The following is a 13,956-nucleotide window of genomic DNA, read 5'->3' as shown; positions in this document are numbered from 1 at the left end:
CCTCTGTCTGGCCTTGCCGAGACCTATACCTTTTCCGACTGTGCGATGTGATTCTTGGTCGCATATCCTAAGTGCAGAAACAACCGACATCATCCTTATCGTGGTTTCAAATCGTGTAAGCGTGTGTTGTATCTGTCCTTGAAAAAAGAGAATTTTAATCTGGTTCATTCCAAATATCTCCATGGTAATTATTTCATTGTTGAATCAATGTTGAATCAATGAAATAGCCAATTGTGTAGAGAAGATATGGTGCGCCACTCGGGATTCACGTGGAATGCGGTGACGTAGACAAGGAAGCTCCCTGCCACTCCAATTTCGCCCTCGACTTTTCTTTGACCACAAATTCTTTTTGTCTGGGATTATGCCGTTCTCTCGAAATTGGACATGCCCTGATATTAATAGATATCATCACTAGAGTCATTGCCGGGGGGAAACCAAAACCTGCCCTCTCCCCACAGACTCGGCGATAGCAATTGCACGCGACACAGCTTCGCTCGCAAGTCCCCCTGCTCTGCGCAATTGCTCCAGGAAACTCGCAAAAATGGAGGCCCTCTTTTCAATCCCGATGCTATCGCTATTCCTCGTTCCCGTCCTGTCATCGTACAGCACCAGCCTGAACCTACTCTTCTTCTACATGACATGGACGACCCTGGTACTGTCGCATCCCCCACTCCGAGTGGAACTATTCGGCACAGCCGCTGTGCGCATATTATTCTATGCACTACCATCTATCATCTTCTTCGTCTTCGATGTTCTAACCCCGTCGGCTGCGGTGGTCCTCAAGGCGCAAGGCGAAACCGGGTTGCCTAGCGGAAAGAAGAATGGCAAGATCCGAACCCGGGAATTCAAGATTGCCGGATGGGCGCTGTTGAATCTATGCTTGGGCATCGCTGCACAGGCAGCCATCGAGTCGCTGCTTGTAAAGGGCTTGGGCGTGCGCAGTGCGATCAAGGTGTCGCTGAAGCTTCCTATGCCATATGAGATGCTCAAGGATATGGTCCGGGGAATGCTGGGAAGAGAGGTTAGTGCCCTTCTATGTTGATGTTGTTCGCGATGCGATATTCCTTCAGTGGCTAACGTTATGTTATATTGTCTCAGATTCTTAGTTACGTCCTCCACCGCTATGTCCTCCACTCGAAGAACTCGAAAAATTTCCTTGCCAAATATCACCAGTCTTGGTATCATGCGCTGAGGGCTCCCTTCCCTTTAACTGCGCACTATGACCACCCGCTCACCTACATCATATACACGTTCATCCCGACCTACCTGCCTGCCATGCTCTTCCGCTTCCATATGCTTACATATCTTTTATACCTGTCCATTATCTCCATTGAGGAGACCTTTGTTTATTCTGGGTATACTATTATGCCGACCAGCTTCTTTTTGGGTGGCATTGCTCGCCGCACGGATATGCATCTGTTGTTGGGTGCGGAAGGTAATTTTGGACCGTGGGGAATTTTGGATTGGATCTTTGGAACTACTGTCGGGGATACGGATGTAGAGGATGATATTATGGATGAGCTTGAGGAGCATGAGATCGAGGATAAAATGAGGAGAGCTGTTCAGTCTTCGAAGCGGAAGATTAAGGCTGGGACTTCGTGGAGGCGGAGACGACGCGATGAGTAATGAGTACATGGACAACGATTGATTTTACTATATTAGACCTGCTCCCTTTGGATTAATTTTGGTGTTTTTATCATTTTATAGGTTTCAGAGTTCTTCCGAAGCGCGATATATATAAATACAGTAGTCCGCATGATGACCAAGAATATATAGAATTATATTATATTTGAAAAATATTTACACGTTCAACAACGTAAGTTTGATGCAAATCTATAACTTTTATAACCATTTTATTTACCAGGTGTTCATTTGGGTAGTCAATCGAACCGTCAACGAGGAGGGATGATGAGGCTTGCGTATGATAGCAATTTAACACAAAAATTTGATCTACAGCATATCAAAGATGACAGGCCATTAACGGACATGGACAATATATACGGCAGTATGCAACGAGGCAATAAATACGTACATAGAGTATTAGCTATAGGGACGAAATGCTAGGATACGACAGCCCACTCCACCCGTCTCAGGATTCGAAGATCCCGAGAGTGAGCGGCTTGTCCCACAATAACCTTGATTAACAGGCAGATATAGCTAGACTACTTTAGCTGCTCACCGAAGAAGATCGCCAAGGTACCGATGGAAGAAATTGACGTGTAGGCCTAGATCTCAAGATCTATACATCAGTTCCACACAATGGAAGTATATCCACTAACAAGATCTAAAGTCCAACCTTATATTTAGTGTACCTTACACAGATTACACATTACAGCGTATACAAGTCGGTATAATTGCCCAATTTTAGATTGCCGCCTGAACCTGGAATGGAAATTGGAGACGTAGGTCATACTGAACATAAAAAGAGAATCCAGCCCGCCTGCTGGAACGAGGAGATTTTTTAATCTTTTTTTTTTTGGCTTGAAGTCTTTCTTCATAATGCGGCTTCATGCAAATCGGCCACGCGCAAAAGGGAGCATGTTTCTTGGAGACATGAGAAGAACAACCGGATATCCGTATTAACCGCAGATCCTAAGAAAAAATGAAGCCCGTTTTTTGACGGATCCCGTAGGAGTACATGACATGGTTCATGAAACCGCCCCCCCTGAAAGTCGTGCAAGGATGCCGATCTGCAATCGTGCCGCCCCTCGTTGGAAATGGTCCTCCCCAACTATCTACCGAACCCGCGGCTGCAACACATTTACCACTTCATCTCGTGGGGCTTGTCGCCGTTGCGGAGGCTGAAAGTGGTAGCGAGGTAAGAGCCGAGGAAGTCCTCCTTCTTGATGGAGGCAAGGATGGACTGGTCGATGGCCTTCTGGTCGCTGGCGCGAGCGCTGGCGACAACCTTCTTCTGTAGAACGAAAACATATTAGCATCCCATCGTGTTTCACTTGTAGTGGTTTTCCCAGGTAGATTTCAGCACGTACCTGAGGCTTCTCGCCCTGCTTGAAGAAAGCCTCCTCGGTCTTCTTCTCAGCCTTCTTGTCCTTGGTGAAGTATCCGGGAGCGGAGGTCTTCTCAAGGGCCTTGGCGTCAACACCGCTGATGTCGACCTTCTTAGAGGTAGCGATGACGTAGCGGGAGTTCACGCGGCGGAGGGGAACACCGTTGATCTTGAAGGGGCCGGTGACAAGGAGGACACCCTGGTCGAGGGACTTGAGGAGGATGACACGCTTGCCGCGGAAACGGCCAGCGAGGAGGATCAGGATGGTGCCGGGAACGAGGGTCTCGCGGACCTTGGAGGGACGCAGAGTCTTGCGGACCTGTAGATGGAGCCAGTCAGTCTTTCATATCACACACAGAATTCAAGTCAATGATGCCAATTGCCATGGCTAGATCTTCCCCGGATGATATGCGGTTCGCACAAGATTTGAAGATTGGGTTGACAGTGGGCTCTCTGACCGCACGTCGTCCGTAAGTCACGGTGCATCCTCAGAAAAATCCATGCTATCGTCGCAATCATTCCGGGCAAGTCTTTGCCAGTCGTATATCCTCCTCTTTTTTCTTGGTGCCATTGTTCATAGGGTGTACTGACTTTCTTGGGCTGCGACTGATCATCCACGGGGTACCACTTCTGGGCCTTGTCGGCGGGCACGACCCTCTGGCTCTTCCCGAACTGCTTCGTCTGGCCGTCCGACATGATGGCTGCTGGCGAAGGATGAATGGTTGTCGGGTTGGTTGTTGGAGATTGGAGGTGAGGACTTGGACTGCTAGCGGAGACGGCTCCAGTGCGGGAATTCGTTGAGGGTTGTGCGGACAAAGCCCTATCACGTGTTTAGCCGAAGAACCCTAGCGCCACTTCTGGGAGGTGACTCAGCGATTGACACCATATATCCAAGGCCACAAAATACGGCTGACTGCGTACACCACGTGCGCAGAACCACGGCTAGTCACAAACAACTGACGTATCCCGCTCAAAGCTTCTGTCTGTTTCTGTATTGGCTATCTCTCACATCCCTCAACTTCTCTTTCCATCCACCTGGAGTGGCTCAATTCTGTCGACACGTTTCTTCAATCGCTAGACACACAGTCACAAATTCCCACCATGTCGATAGCTCCTATCATCACCTTCAAAGCAGGTATCTGCGACCTCGATGTACGTGAGCTTAGCTTTAGACTGATGATCAACCCATCACATGGGTCCATCCATGCATGTATTGCAACGTTACTGACTGCTTTTCTATAGACCTCCACCGGCGCTGTGAAGCCCAAGCCTACCCCAGGCTACCTCTACCTCTACACCGAAGATGATCTCGTGCACTTCTGCTGGCGCCCACGCAGCGCCTCCCTTGACGAACCCGAACTCGATCTGGTCATGATTCCTTCAGATGGCAGCTTCACGCCCTACAAGCCGTCCGGCAAGGACGCCACAAATGGCCGTATCTTTGTGTTGAAGTTCTCTTCCAGCTCCCAGCGATACTTGTTTTGGATGCAGTCCCAATCTCAACATGAGAACGGTGACCTGAGCTGGTTCAGTCCTCGTGACCTGAAGCTTGGAGAGATTGTCGATGTCCTGTTGCAGGGCGAGGAAGTCGATGTAGAGCACGAGATCGCCAACCTGCCTCGCCGATCCTCGGGTGACGATGACGAGACCATGGAGGACGTGGATGGGCATGAGCCAAACCACCACGGTGCCGGCAGCGGTGGAGCTGGACCTGATGCCACAGGAGGTGACGTCCGTGAAGAGGGACAGGAATCGCGGGAAGGCGGTGCCGACGGTGGACGAGCGTAGGTACATATCTCTCACAGCCTTGATCGGGGCCATTGAAGCTGACTATTGTTTTTGATACTTCTGTAGAGCACCCACGGATTCCAACCCATCATCGGTAGTCCAGGACTTTTTGAAGTCCCTGGGCGGCCAGAACCAGAGCCAATCCCAAGACACTGAACGACCATCTACGACACTCCAAGACCTGCTTCCTCCCTCGACTACACTGCAATTCATCGATTCTGCTGATACCACCACTGCCGATCACCTACTGAGCTTCCTACCGCCCGCGCTGCTACTGCTGGCCCAGGGCAATGCCGAGGCTTCTGAAGCTGACACGGACCCCGAACTTGCCCAAGCTGCTCTTCTGTCTCTCGAACTCCCCCAGAAAAAGGATATTCTCCGCAAAGTGCTTCGTTCCCCCCAATTCATGCAGAGTTTGGCCAGTCTTACCGTGGCTCTCCGCGACGGTGGACTGCCCAGTATCAGCGAGGCGTTGCAGATCCCCGTCGCCAATGGAGGATTTATGCGGAGAGGCGGAGTACCCCTTGGTGGTGGCGATGCGGTAGACGCGTTCCTGGATGGCGTCCGGCAACATGTTAAAGATAAGGATTCTCAGATGGACACCGACTGAATCATAATGCATTTGTTAATGTTTCACTTGATTTAATTTGTAGAACTATTTTTGGAAGAACCATCCTAGGCAACACTGTTTTTACAAGACCTCGTCAGCTGAATAAGCGTAGGATAAGTAATGAAGACAAGGAATGGGAAGAAAAGAAAAGAAAAATATGAATGTAGAGAATTGTATAGACGTGAGGCGGGCATTCCAGCCACGGGTAGAGGCGCATGCCGACGTCTCTTAGTGCAATCGCGATCCCGACACTTCTGGCCTAATTCTTCGTCGGCCCCAGGGGTCTTAGTCTAACACTCTCTTCCTCATTGTTCTTTCATTGCTGTCTTCTTCTCTGCATATTTACGACTTCACCCTGGCTTCGCCATCAACACGCACCCGTGTCGCGACCGTGTCTGACAACCCGCCCGGCCTGCGATGTCTGCGATTCGATAATATTTAATCTTGCCTGACGATGGCGCCAAGTAACCAGAGCCCTGGCAATGAAGAGAACGCTCCGCCAAATCAGATTCCCCTTCAAGATCTCTCGAAACCAGAAGATGCCGCTTACGACCGTGGCCGAAGCCCGCGTGGCAGCCTCTTCTCACGACCATCAATGATCGGAAGGGGATCGCGGAGAGCCTATGAAAGTGTCGCAGAGGAGTCTCCTAGTGATTCGGCTGGACCGAGCAGGAATCCCTTCCGACCAACACAAGGCCATGCGGACATTGCTTCGCCCATTGACGACCTGGGCGGATTTGCGCAAGCCATGTCCTCGGTTGGCTTGAACTTCGACGGACCACAATCAAGAGCTTCACTGTCCGGTCCCCCCGGAGGTCACGGTTTTGACGATGCTGCTTCCGATCTCGATGTTGTGCCTCTAGACCCTTACGATCCCCACGACCCCCACGAATACCATATACCCGCGGACGATGATGATAGGGCTGGCCTGACAGACCCTCGATACCTACAGCCGATCAGCGGAGCCGCGGGCACGGAGGGACGGCGGAGCAGCGACACTGGTGGTCACTCTTTTCAGTTCGGCGGTTCACGGCTGGGCGACGATCTCCCTCACTTGGAGGATGGATTGGGAAGTCGTCGTGGTAGCAGTGCTCGTGATCGGTCGCGTTCGCTGTCTCCCTCCACCTCCGGAGGAGCTCTGCAGCGCGCTAGTTCCATGGTGAAATCCATGTCGCAGCGTGTGGTCAACTTGAGTAACGAACCGGAAGTTGTACAGCAGTCGATTGAGAGGGAGGAATCTAATAAGAATGCACGAATGGACGGACCTCCGGTTCTGCCTGCGATGATGGCCTTTGAAGACGTTCCTCAACAGGAAACTCCAACTGCTAGAGAGAAGCGTTCCTCAAGCAGACTATGGAGGGATCGAAATAACCCGTTCAGAGGCAGGTCGCTTGGGCTATTTGGACCAGACCATCCCCTTCGACTCTGGCTGTGTGATATCCTGGTCCATTCGTTTATGGAGCCCGTCATTTTGATCGTCATCGTCATCCAGACCATCTTGTTGACTGTTGAAGACGCGCTTCCTAATTATCCAAATTCAGTGGAATGGGGAAGCAGCAACCTCGATTACGTTTTCCTTGTCATTTTCATCATATATACACTTGAGATAGGTGCCAAAATCTTGGTGTCTGGATTTATCTTCAATCCCGTTGAGTACAGCACATTGAATCGCACTCTCGGCGTCAGGAAAGCGATAGCGGAGAAGGGCAAGAACCTGATCACGCCGCATCGACAGGCTACCACCAAGAAAGCTTCCATGCTACCAGCCGAACCGCAAGCCTCGATTCTGCGAACATTCACAGGGATGAATGGATTAGATCCTGAAGTCCTCGATGACCCTTCACATAAACGCCGCGTTAGACTTGCCCACCGTGCATTTCTCCGACACTCTTTCAATCGCCTGGACTTTGTAGCAGTGGTCGCCTTTTGGGTATCTTTTTTCCTTACATTGTCGGGCGTGGAGAAAACGCGCCAATTGTACATTTTCCGCATGCTGAGCTGCCTTCGTATCTTGCGTCTGCTTGCCATGACCAACGGCACTTCGGTAAGCCTTCTTTCTTATTGCGACATCATGGCAAATGAGATACTGACTACTGGGCTTTAGGTTATTCTTCGAAGTCTCAAACGAGCAGCTCCTCTCCTCGTACATGTTGCATTCTTGATTGGTTTCTTCTGGCTTCTATTTGCTATCATTGGCATCCAGAGCTTCAAATCCAGTTTCCGGAGAACTTGTGTTTGGATTGATCCCGAGGGTAAGAGCAATTTCACATTGAATAACGCATGGGATACACTGCAGTTTTGCGGTGGATATCTCAACAACACGACCGGAGAAAAAATGCCATGGCTTGACTCTACAGGGCTGGACTCAGGATTCGACCCTAAAGGATACCTTTGTCCACAGGGTTCCATATGCATGGAAGGTGGCAATCCGTACAAGGGAACATTCGGCTTCGACAACATTCTACACTCATTGGAAATGGTATTCGTGATCATGAGTTCCAATACCTTTACTGATCTGTTGTACTACACCACTGACAGTGACTACCTCGCGGCAGCTCTATTCTTTGCCTGCGGTCTTGTCATTTTGAGTCTCTGGTTGGTGAACCTGCTGGTCGCTGTTATCACGCACTCATTCCAGGTGATCCGAGAAGAGAGCAAGCGCAGTGCTTTTGCCGTTCAAAAAATAGATGTTGTCGAGGAAGATGAAACAACAACTCGCAAAATCAGTCCCCTCAAGCGTATCTATGACCAAACTGAGTGGGTTTGGGTCTGTATCATCATTTTTGACCTCATTGTGCAAGCGCTTAGAAGCTCGTCTATGTCCGCCAGCCGTGCCAAATTCATCGATACCACCGAGACTGTGGTCACTCTCGTTTTCCTTGTTGAGATTATCCTGCGTTTTGCCTCGGATTGGAGAGTTTTTCATCACAGGCGCCGTAATCTGACGGACTTCTTGCTTGTTATAATTACCTGCATCATCCAACTGCCGCCCATCAGGAACTCAGGCCGCGCATACACAGTTCTCACTCTCTTCCAGATCCTACGGGTCTACCGGGTCGTTCTGGCATTCTCTGTGACAAGAAAGTTGATCATGGTGGTCTTCCGTAACACCGTCGGTCTGCTTAACCTTATCTTCTTCCTATTCTTGATGACTTTCCTCGCTGCCATCTTTGCAACACAGCTTTTCCGAAGCCAGATACCATCCGAAGATGAAGGTGGTGGCACGATCTTGATCACATTTGGAAACATTTACAACTCGTTTTTGGGAATGTACCAAATCCTTTCAAGTGAGAATTGGACCGTTATCCTTTATAATGCCACTGCATACACTACCGACTTCAATACCGCTTGGATCTCGGCGGCGTTTATTATCCTTTGGTTCATCGTTGCGAACTTCATCATTCTAAACATGTTCATTGCTGTCATTCAGGAGAGCTTCGATGTGTCAGAGGATGAGAAGCGACTGCATCAAGTCAGAGCATTCCTGGAACAGAAACAAGTTCACGGAGCACCTCAAGGAACTTTGGCCCTTTCGAAGATCTTCCGTCTGGGCCGAGATTCAGCCCGGTATAAGGATCCACTCGATCACGGTCCTGCAGCATTGGAAATGTTGCTCAAGGATGCCGTGGTGCACGAGTTTTTGGACGAAGAGGAGAGCAAGCAGGATGAACGACCAAAGGGCACACGAAGAGACAGTGCAATGAATGAAGGAGCTGCTCAGGATACCGTTCAACCCGGCTGGATCTCACTCATGTGGACCAAGGCCAGCACACTCGTCATGCGTCGGGAACCGAACCCTTTCTACTCAAAGTTGAAGTTCTCCCGCGCCTACGAGGAATTGGATCCGAGAACCATGGCAAGAGAAGTTGTTACTGCAGCAGAACAGAGAAAGCGGGACCAGCGAGAGTTCCTAGTGAAGCATCCCAACTACAACAAATCGCTGTTCATATTCTCCCCAGACCATTTTGTTCGAAGACTCTGCCAGCGCATTGTTGGTCCAGGACGTGGTCACCAACGAGTGGAGGGCGTCGATCCTTACAAACCAGTGTGGTATGCCTTCTCAGCTTTCATTTACGCAGCAATTGTCGCAATGGTGCTTCTTGCTTGCATCACAACGCCACTGTACCAGCGGGAGTATTTCCGCACTGATCGCAATTGGTTCGTCTATACTGATCTTGGCTTTGCTGTTGTGTTCTCTATCGAAGCCACGATCAAGGTCGTCGCCGATGGCTTCTTCTGGACGCCGAACGCATTCTTCCGAAGCTCCTGGGGCTTCATCGACGGCATTGTGTTAGTCACCCTTTGGGTCAGTGTCGGCGGGTCGCTCCGAAACGACTGGAGTGTCTCCAGGGCTATTGGTGCCTTCAAAGCACTGAGGGCTCTGCGTCTGTTGAATGTTAGTGACAGCGCCAAAGACACTTTCCACTCTGTCATCATTGTTGGAGGATGGAAGGTCGTGGCTGCGGCGGCCGTCTCCATGAGTTTCTTGATTCCCTTTGCCATCTATGGTGTCAACCTTTTCAACGGGCAGATGATGAGCTGCAGTGACGGTAATTTCGTTGGAAATCTGACTAATTGTGTTGGCGAATTCGCCAATTCGCCTTACAACTGGGACGTTCTCTCCCCACGCGCTGTAGAGAACGCATACTACGACTTCGATAATTTTGGCGACTCTCTCTTCATTCTGTTCCAGATTGTATCTCAGGAGGGTTGGATTGATGTGCAAGAAAGCGCGATGGGCATTACTGGAAAGATGATGCAGCCGCAAGGTATGATTGCGCCAGAGAACGGATTGTTCTTCGTTGTATTCAACTTGCTTGGAGCTGTGTTTGTCCTGACGCTGTTTGTGTCTGTGTTCATGCGTAACTACACAGAACAGACTGGTGTTGCGTTCTTGACTGCCGAACAACGTTCCTGGTTGGAATTGCGCAAGCTTCTACGACAGGTGTCGCCCTCGAAGCGCTCGTTTGACGACAAGAACAAGAAATTGCGGCTGTGGTGTTACCGGATTGCAGTCAAGAAGCATGGCCGATGGGCGACATTCGTGACTTCGATTCTTTGCCTCCACTTGCTTTTGCTAGTGCTGGAGTATTACCCCGAACCTGCTTGGTGGGAACTGGTTCGCAGTGAGTTTCTTGCTTAATTTGATTTGTTGGCGCATTTGACTGATTGATACAGGTATTATATTCTTTGCTTTCATGTTTGTTTACGCAGGAAATGTTATGATACGGCTGATTGGCCTTGGATGGCATCGATTCAGCCGAAGCTCATGGGACCTATTTTCTCTTATAGCTGTTCCTGGCGCTTTCATCACCTCTATCTTGGATATTGCTTACAATCAAAGACATGCCGTGGTTGAGCTCAACAAGCTCTTCCTCGTGTCCGTTGCTTTGCTGCTTATTCCACGAAACAACCAGCTTGACCAGCTCTTCAAGACAGCTGCAGCCAGTCTTTCTGTGATTGGCAATCTTCTGGCCACCTGGTTCGTGCTGTTCTTGGTGTATGGCATTGCGATGAACCAAGCATTTGGCCTTACCAAGTTTGGCGAAAACGAGGATCACAACATCAATTTCCGCGATGTGCCCAAGTCTCTCATTTTGCTATTTCGAGCCAGTTGTGGAGAGGGTTGGAACGAACTCATGGAGGACTTTGCTACCATGGCCCCGCCCTTTTGCACATACGACTCCAACTTCCTCGACGATGACTGCGGAAGTCCGGGATGGGCCCGGTCTCTCTTCATCTCCTGGAACTTGATCAGTATGTATATCTTTGTCTCGCTGTTTGTCTCTCTTATCTTCGAGAGTTTCTCCTATGTCTACCAGCGGAGCAGCGGGCTATACGCGATTAGTCGCGAGGAGATTCGCCGATTCAAGCAGGCGTGGGCCACGTACGATCCAGATGGAACTGGGTTTATCTCAAAGGAGCAGTTCCCTCGCCTTCTGGGAGAATTGTCTGGTGTCTTTGCAACACGGATTTACGAGGGTGAGTTCTCGGTTGGGAGCATCCTTGAACGATGCCGAGTCGAGCCTCACAGAAACTCAATGGCTTCGCTTGCAAGAAATTCGATGGTTTCGTTGCATGAGTCACGGCCGCCTATTCGACCAACCTCGCGTGTCGCGGCCGGTGTGGATCTCGACGAGCTTTCTCGGATCATATCAAAAATCCCCGTGCAAACTATCCGAGAAAGGCGTGAGCGGTTGAATACTTTCTACGAAGAAGTTCTGGTATCAGCGGACCCTGATCGCGGCATCTCCTTCCACCAGTGCCTGATGATTCTCGCTCATCACAATGTGATCAGTGACAGCAAGAGTTTACGTTTAGAAGAATTCTTGCGCCGCCGGGCACGGTTGCAGCGTGTGGAGGAGGCTGTCCGTCGAAACACCGTCGTCGGCTTTTTTGATACCCTGTACTGGTCTCGTCAATTCCGTCGCCAGGTTGAGCGCAAGAAGTCTGGCCGGATGAGCATGATCCCAACATTCACCGTGCCCGAGATCTTTGTCGATGACCCAGTCGACGAGCATGACGAGCACGATGAACCCGGTTCTGGAGCAATGACCCCACAAACCCAACCAGAATTTGATACCAATATCACCCCCATGCTCTCGCCGGTCTCTCTCCACCGACGAGCAGAGTCCAGCCCGGCAGCGCGCCACGGAACTCTGCCTCGCATCGACACCAATTTGATCGGGCGAGCGTCTGGAGCCAGCACGCCAACGAGGGATTGGTCAAGCATCAGCCCCTCCCGCACTCCGCAGCACATGTATGGGGATCGCGTCTCATTCGACACTCACGAAACGCTCGAGTCTTCTTCTGTCACGCGTTCGCGTCAGAATAGCATCATGAATGTTCAAGGAGTTATGAATTCGTTGGATAACTCCGCCTGGGGCGAGAGTCTCCGGCGAAGTTTCACGCAACGGCGACCCGGCGACCGATCGTCTGATTAGAATATTGGGTATGATGATCCATGGAAATGTTGATGTTTTCACGAAATGAGTAGATTGGAGCGGTATAGATGTATTGGATGAAGGGTTTTGGTTTTTGAACATTCTTTTTGGCATCCCCTTTGGATACACTGGGGCTTTTCCTCTCTGTGGCGCTTTTTTCTTTCTCCAACTATGGTTTTCTTGCTGTATACTACTCCCCTTGGGAGATTTTTGCATGGCAGCGGCGTGAGATCCCATGCTTTTATATTATGAAGCCCTTAGAACTACACTATTGACTATCATTATATCACTATATTATTCTTGGTATGTATGAAAATCGTGGACTTGCATGGCTGAGTCAAGTGGGTCGGACTAGTTAATATTGGATATTGAAATCGCCCAAAGAGGCAATAGTTGACAGGAGCATCATTTCTCAAGCAATTGTTAATATTCTCTCTCTCTAAGGAGACAATCGCATTCATAGACTAATCCGAAGGAAATCCATATGGAAATCCACATGGAAACTCCGTCTGGTTCCCGTTTGCAGGGACAATTGCATTCATCCGCATGCGTCGGCCGCGTTCAATCCGTGTCTCAACTCTCCCTGCAGCACAGTCCTTGCAGTCAATTTCGACCTGACATTCATAAATTCCAAGAGATTCCCAACTTCTTCTCGACTCCAAGTACCTCCTGAAACCACCTCTCGTTCTATTATGACATAGGCACATAGCCACATCGCTATCTCCGAAAAGCCTCACATTCCACAAAACCAACCACGAGATGCACCACCTACCGTCGCCCTTCCTCGCACTGAGCACATCCTTCCGCCGCTCCCGTGACTCCAAATCACCAGGCAGCGAAGCCTCAAGCCCACCAAGCTCAACCACCACATCGCCACCCTCCTCTCCAACCTCCCTGCGACACTCGCCACCACACAGCTCCCCCCACCACCTCTTCAACCTCTCCTTCCACCCCTCCAAATCACACACACACACCTTCCGCGATCCTCACTCAGACGAGAAATCACCAGTCCACACCTCGCACCCACACCCCACCTCCGACATTCCGCTCCACAATGCAGCCCACAATACCACCGGCGTGAGCGTGCTACCCTGTGCAGTCCTGCGGGGTCGTTCGTCGATGATGGTTGTACGTCGCCGACCCTCTGCCATCGATATGGCGCTGAGCGAGGAGCGATCGCGTTGTGATGGGGATTCCATTGAGCGGCAGGGGTTGGGATTGATGGAGCCGCGGCCGGTGGATCTGCAGGGGCGGGTCGGGGAGGTACAGCCCCGTTTTGTCATGGGTGGCATCTTTGAGGTTATGGAGGGCCGCGCTTGATCTTCTTTTCTTTTTATTTCTCTTGAAGTTGTGATACTCTATCCTGTTTGATCTTACTTTTAATTCTTTTTGCTCTTATCTTATTTTGCGGAAGTGAATATGGCATCTTGTTGGGGTTCCGGAGTTAGGGGTTCCGCTTGCGGACAAGAATGTGAGATAGAACGTTGTATAGTGGCTTGTTACTGGAAATATATGACAAAGACTGTATTTTTTTTTTAACTATGATACAAGGTTTGAGCCCTTGCTGCTAATGGCTGCCCAATATACCTATATTTAATGGTTTGTCT

At 50.2% G+C, this 13,956-nt stretch overlaps 5 protein-coding genes across 5 annotated transcripts; 4 read left to right on the top strand and 1 right to left on the bottom strand.

Annotated features, from left to right (window-relative positions):
* Window positions 1–541: 541 nt before the first annotated feature.
* PENARI_c003G07108 (sterol desaturase family protein) lies at window positions 542–1,626 on the top strand (the record flags this gene model as incomplete). The annotated part of the gene is made up of 2 exons (XM_022628497.1): window positions 542–1,021; window positions 1,099–1,626. 2 exons carry the CDS (start codon window positions 542–544, stop codon window positions 1,624–1,626), a joined length of 1,008 nt encoding a protein of 335 aa, XP_022492006.1.
* A 1,135-nt stretch (window positions 1,627–2,761) lies between these two features.
* On the bottom strand, window positions 2,762–3,703 carry PENARI_c003G03071 (60S ribosomal protein eL6; the record flags this gene model as incomplete). Its single annotated transcript, XM_022628208.1, has 3 exons — window positions 2,762–2,914; window positions 2,991–3,326; window positions 3,599–3,703. 3 exons carry the CDS (start codon window positions 3,701–3,703, stop codon window positions 2,762–2,764), a joined length of 594 nt encoding a protein of 197 aa, XP_022491420.1.
* Window positions 3,704–4,108: 405 nt separating this feature from the next.
* Window positions 4,109–5,405, top strand: PENARI_c003G02707 (uncharacterized protein; the record flags this gene model as incomplete). Its single annotated transcript, XM_022628181.1, has 3 exons — window positions 4,109–4,159; window positions 4,250–4,791; window positions 4,862–5,405. 3 exons carry the CDS (start codon window positions 4,109–4,111, stop codon window positions 5,403–5,405), a joined length of 1,137 nt encoding a protein of 378 aa, XP_022491772.1.
* A 454-nt stretch (window positions 5,406–5,859) lies between these two features.
* On the top strand, window positions 5,860–12,349 carry cch1 (calcium channel protein CCH1; the record flags this gene model as incomplete). The annotated part of the gene is made up of 3 exons (XM_022628568.1): window positions 5,860–7,449; window positions 7,510–10,531; window positions 10,584–12,349. The coding sequence occupies 3 exons, from the start codon at window positions 5,860–5,862 to the stop codon at window positions 12,347–12,349; spliced, it is 6,378 nt and encodes a 2,125-aa protein (XP_022491803.1).
* A 759-nt stretch (window positions 12,350–13,108) lies between these two features.
* On the top strand, window positions 13,109–13,669 carry PENARI_c003G02756 (uncharacterized protein; the record flags this gene model as incomplete). Its single annotated transcript, XM_022628186.1, has 1 exon — window positions 13,109–13,669. The coding sequence occupies one exon, from the start codon at window positions 13,109–13,111 to the stop codon at window positions 13,667–13,669; it is 561 nt and encodes a 186-aa protein (XP_022491406.1).
* Window positions 13,670–13,956: the final 287 nt, after the last annotated feature.

This window comes from Penicillium arizonense (assembly GCF_001773325.1).
Source record: "Penicillium arizonense strain CBS 141311 chromosome Unknown PENARI_contig003, whole genome shotgun sequence".
NCBI lineage: Eukaryota > Fungi > Ascomycota > Eurotiomycetes > Eurotiales > Aspergillaceae > Penicillium > Penicillium arizonense.
This window is presented reverse-complemented; position numbering and strand designations above follow the sequence as displayed.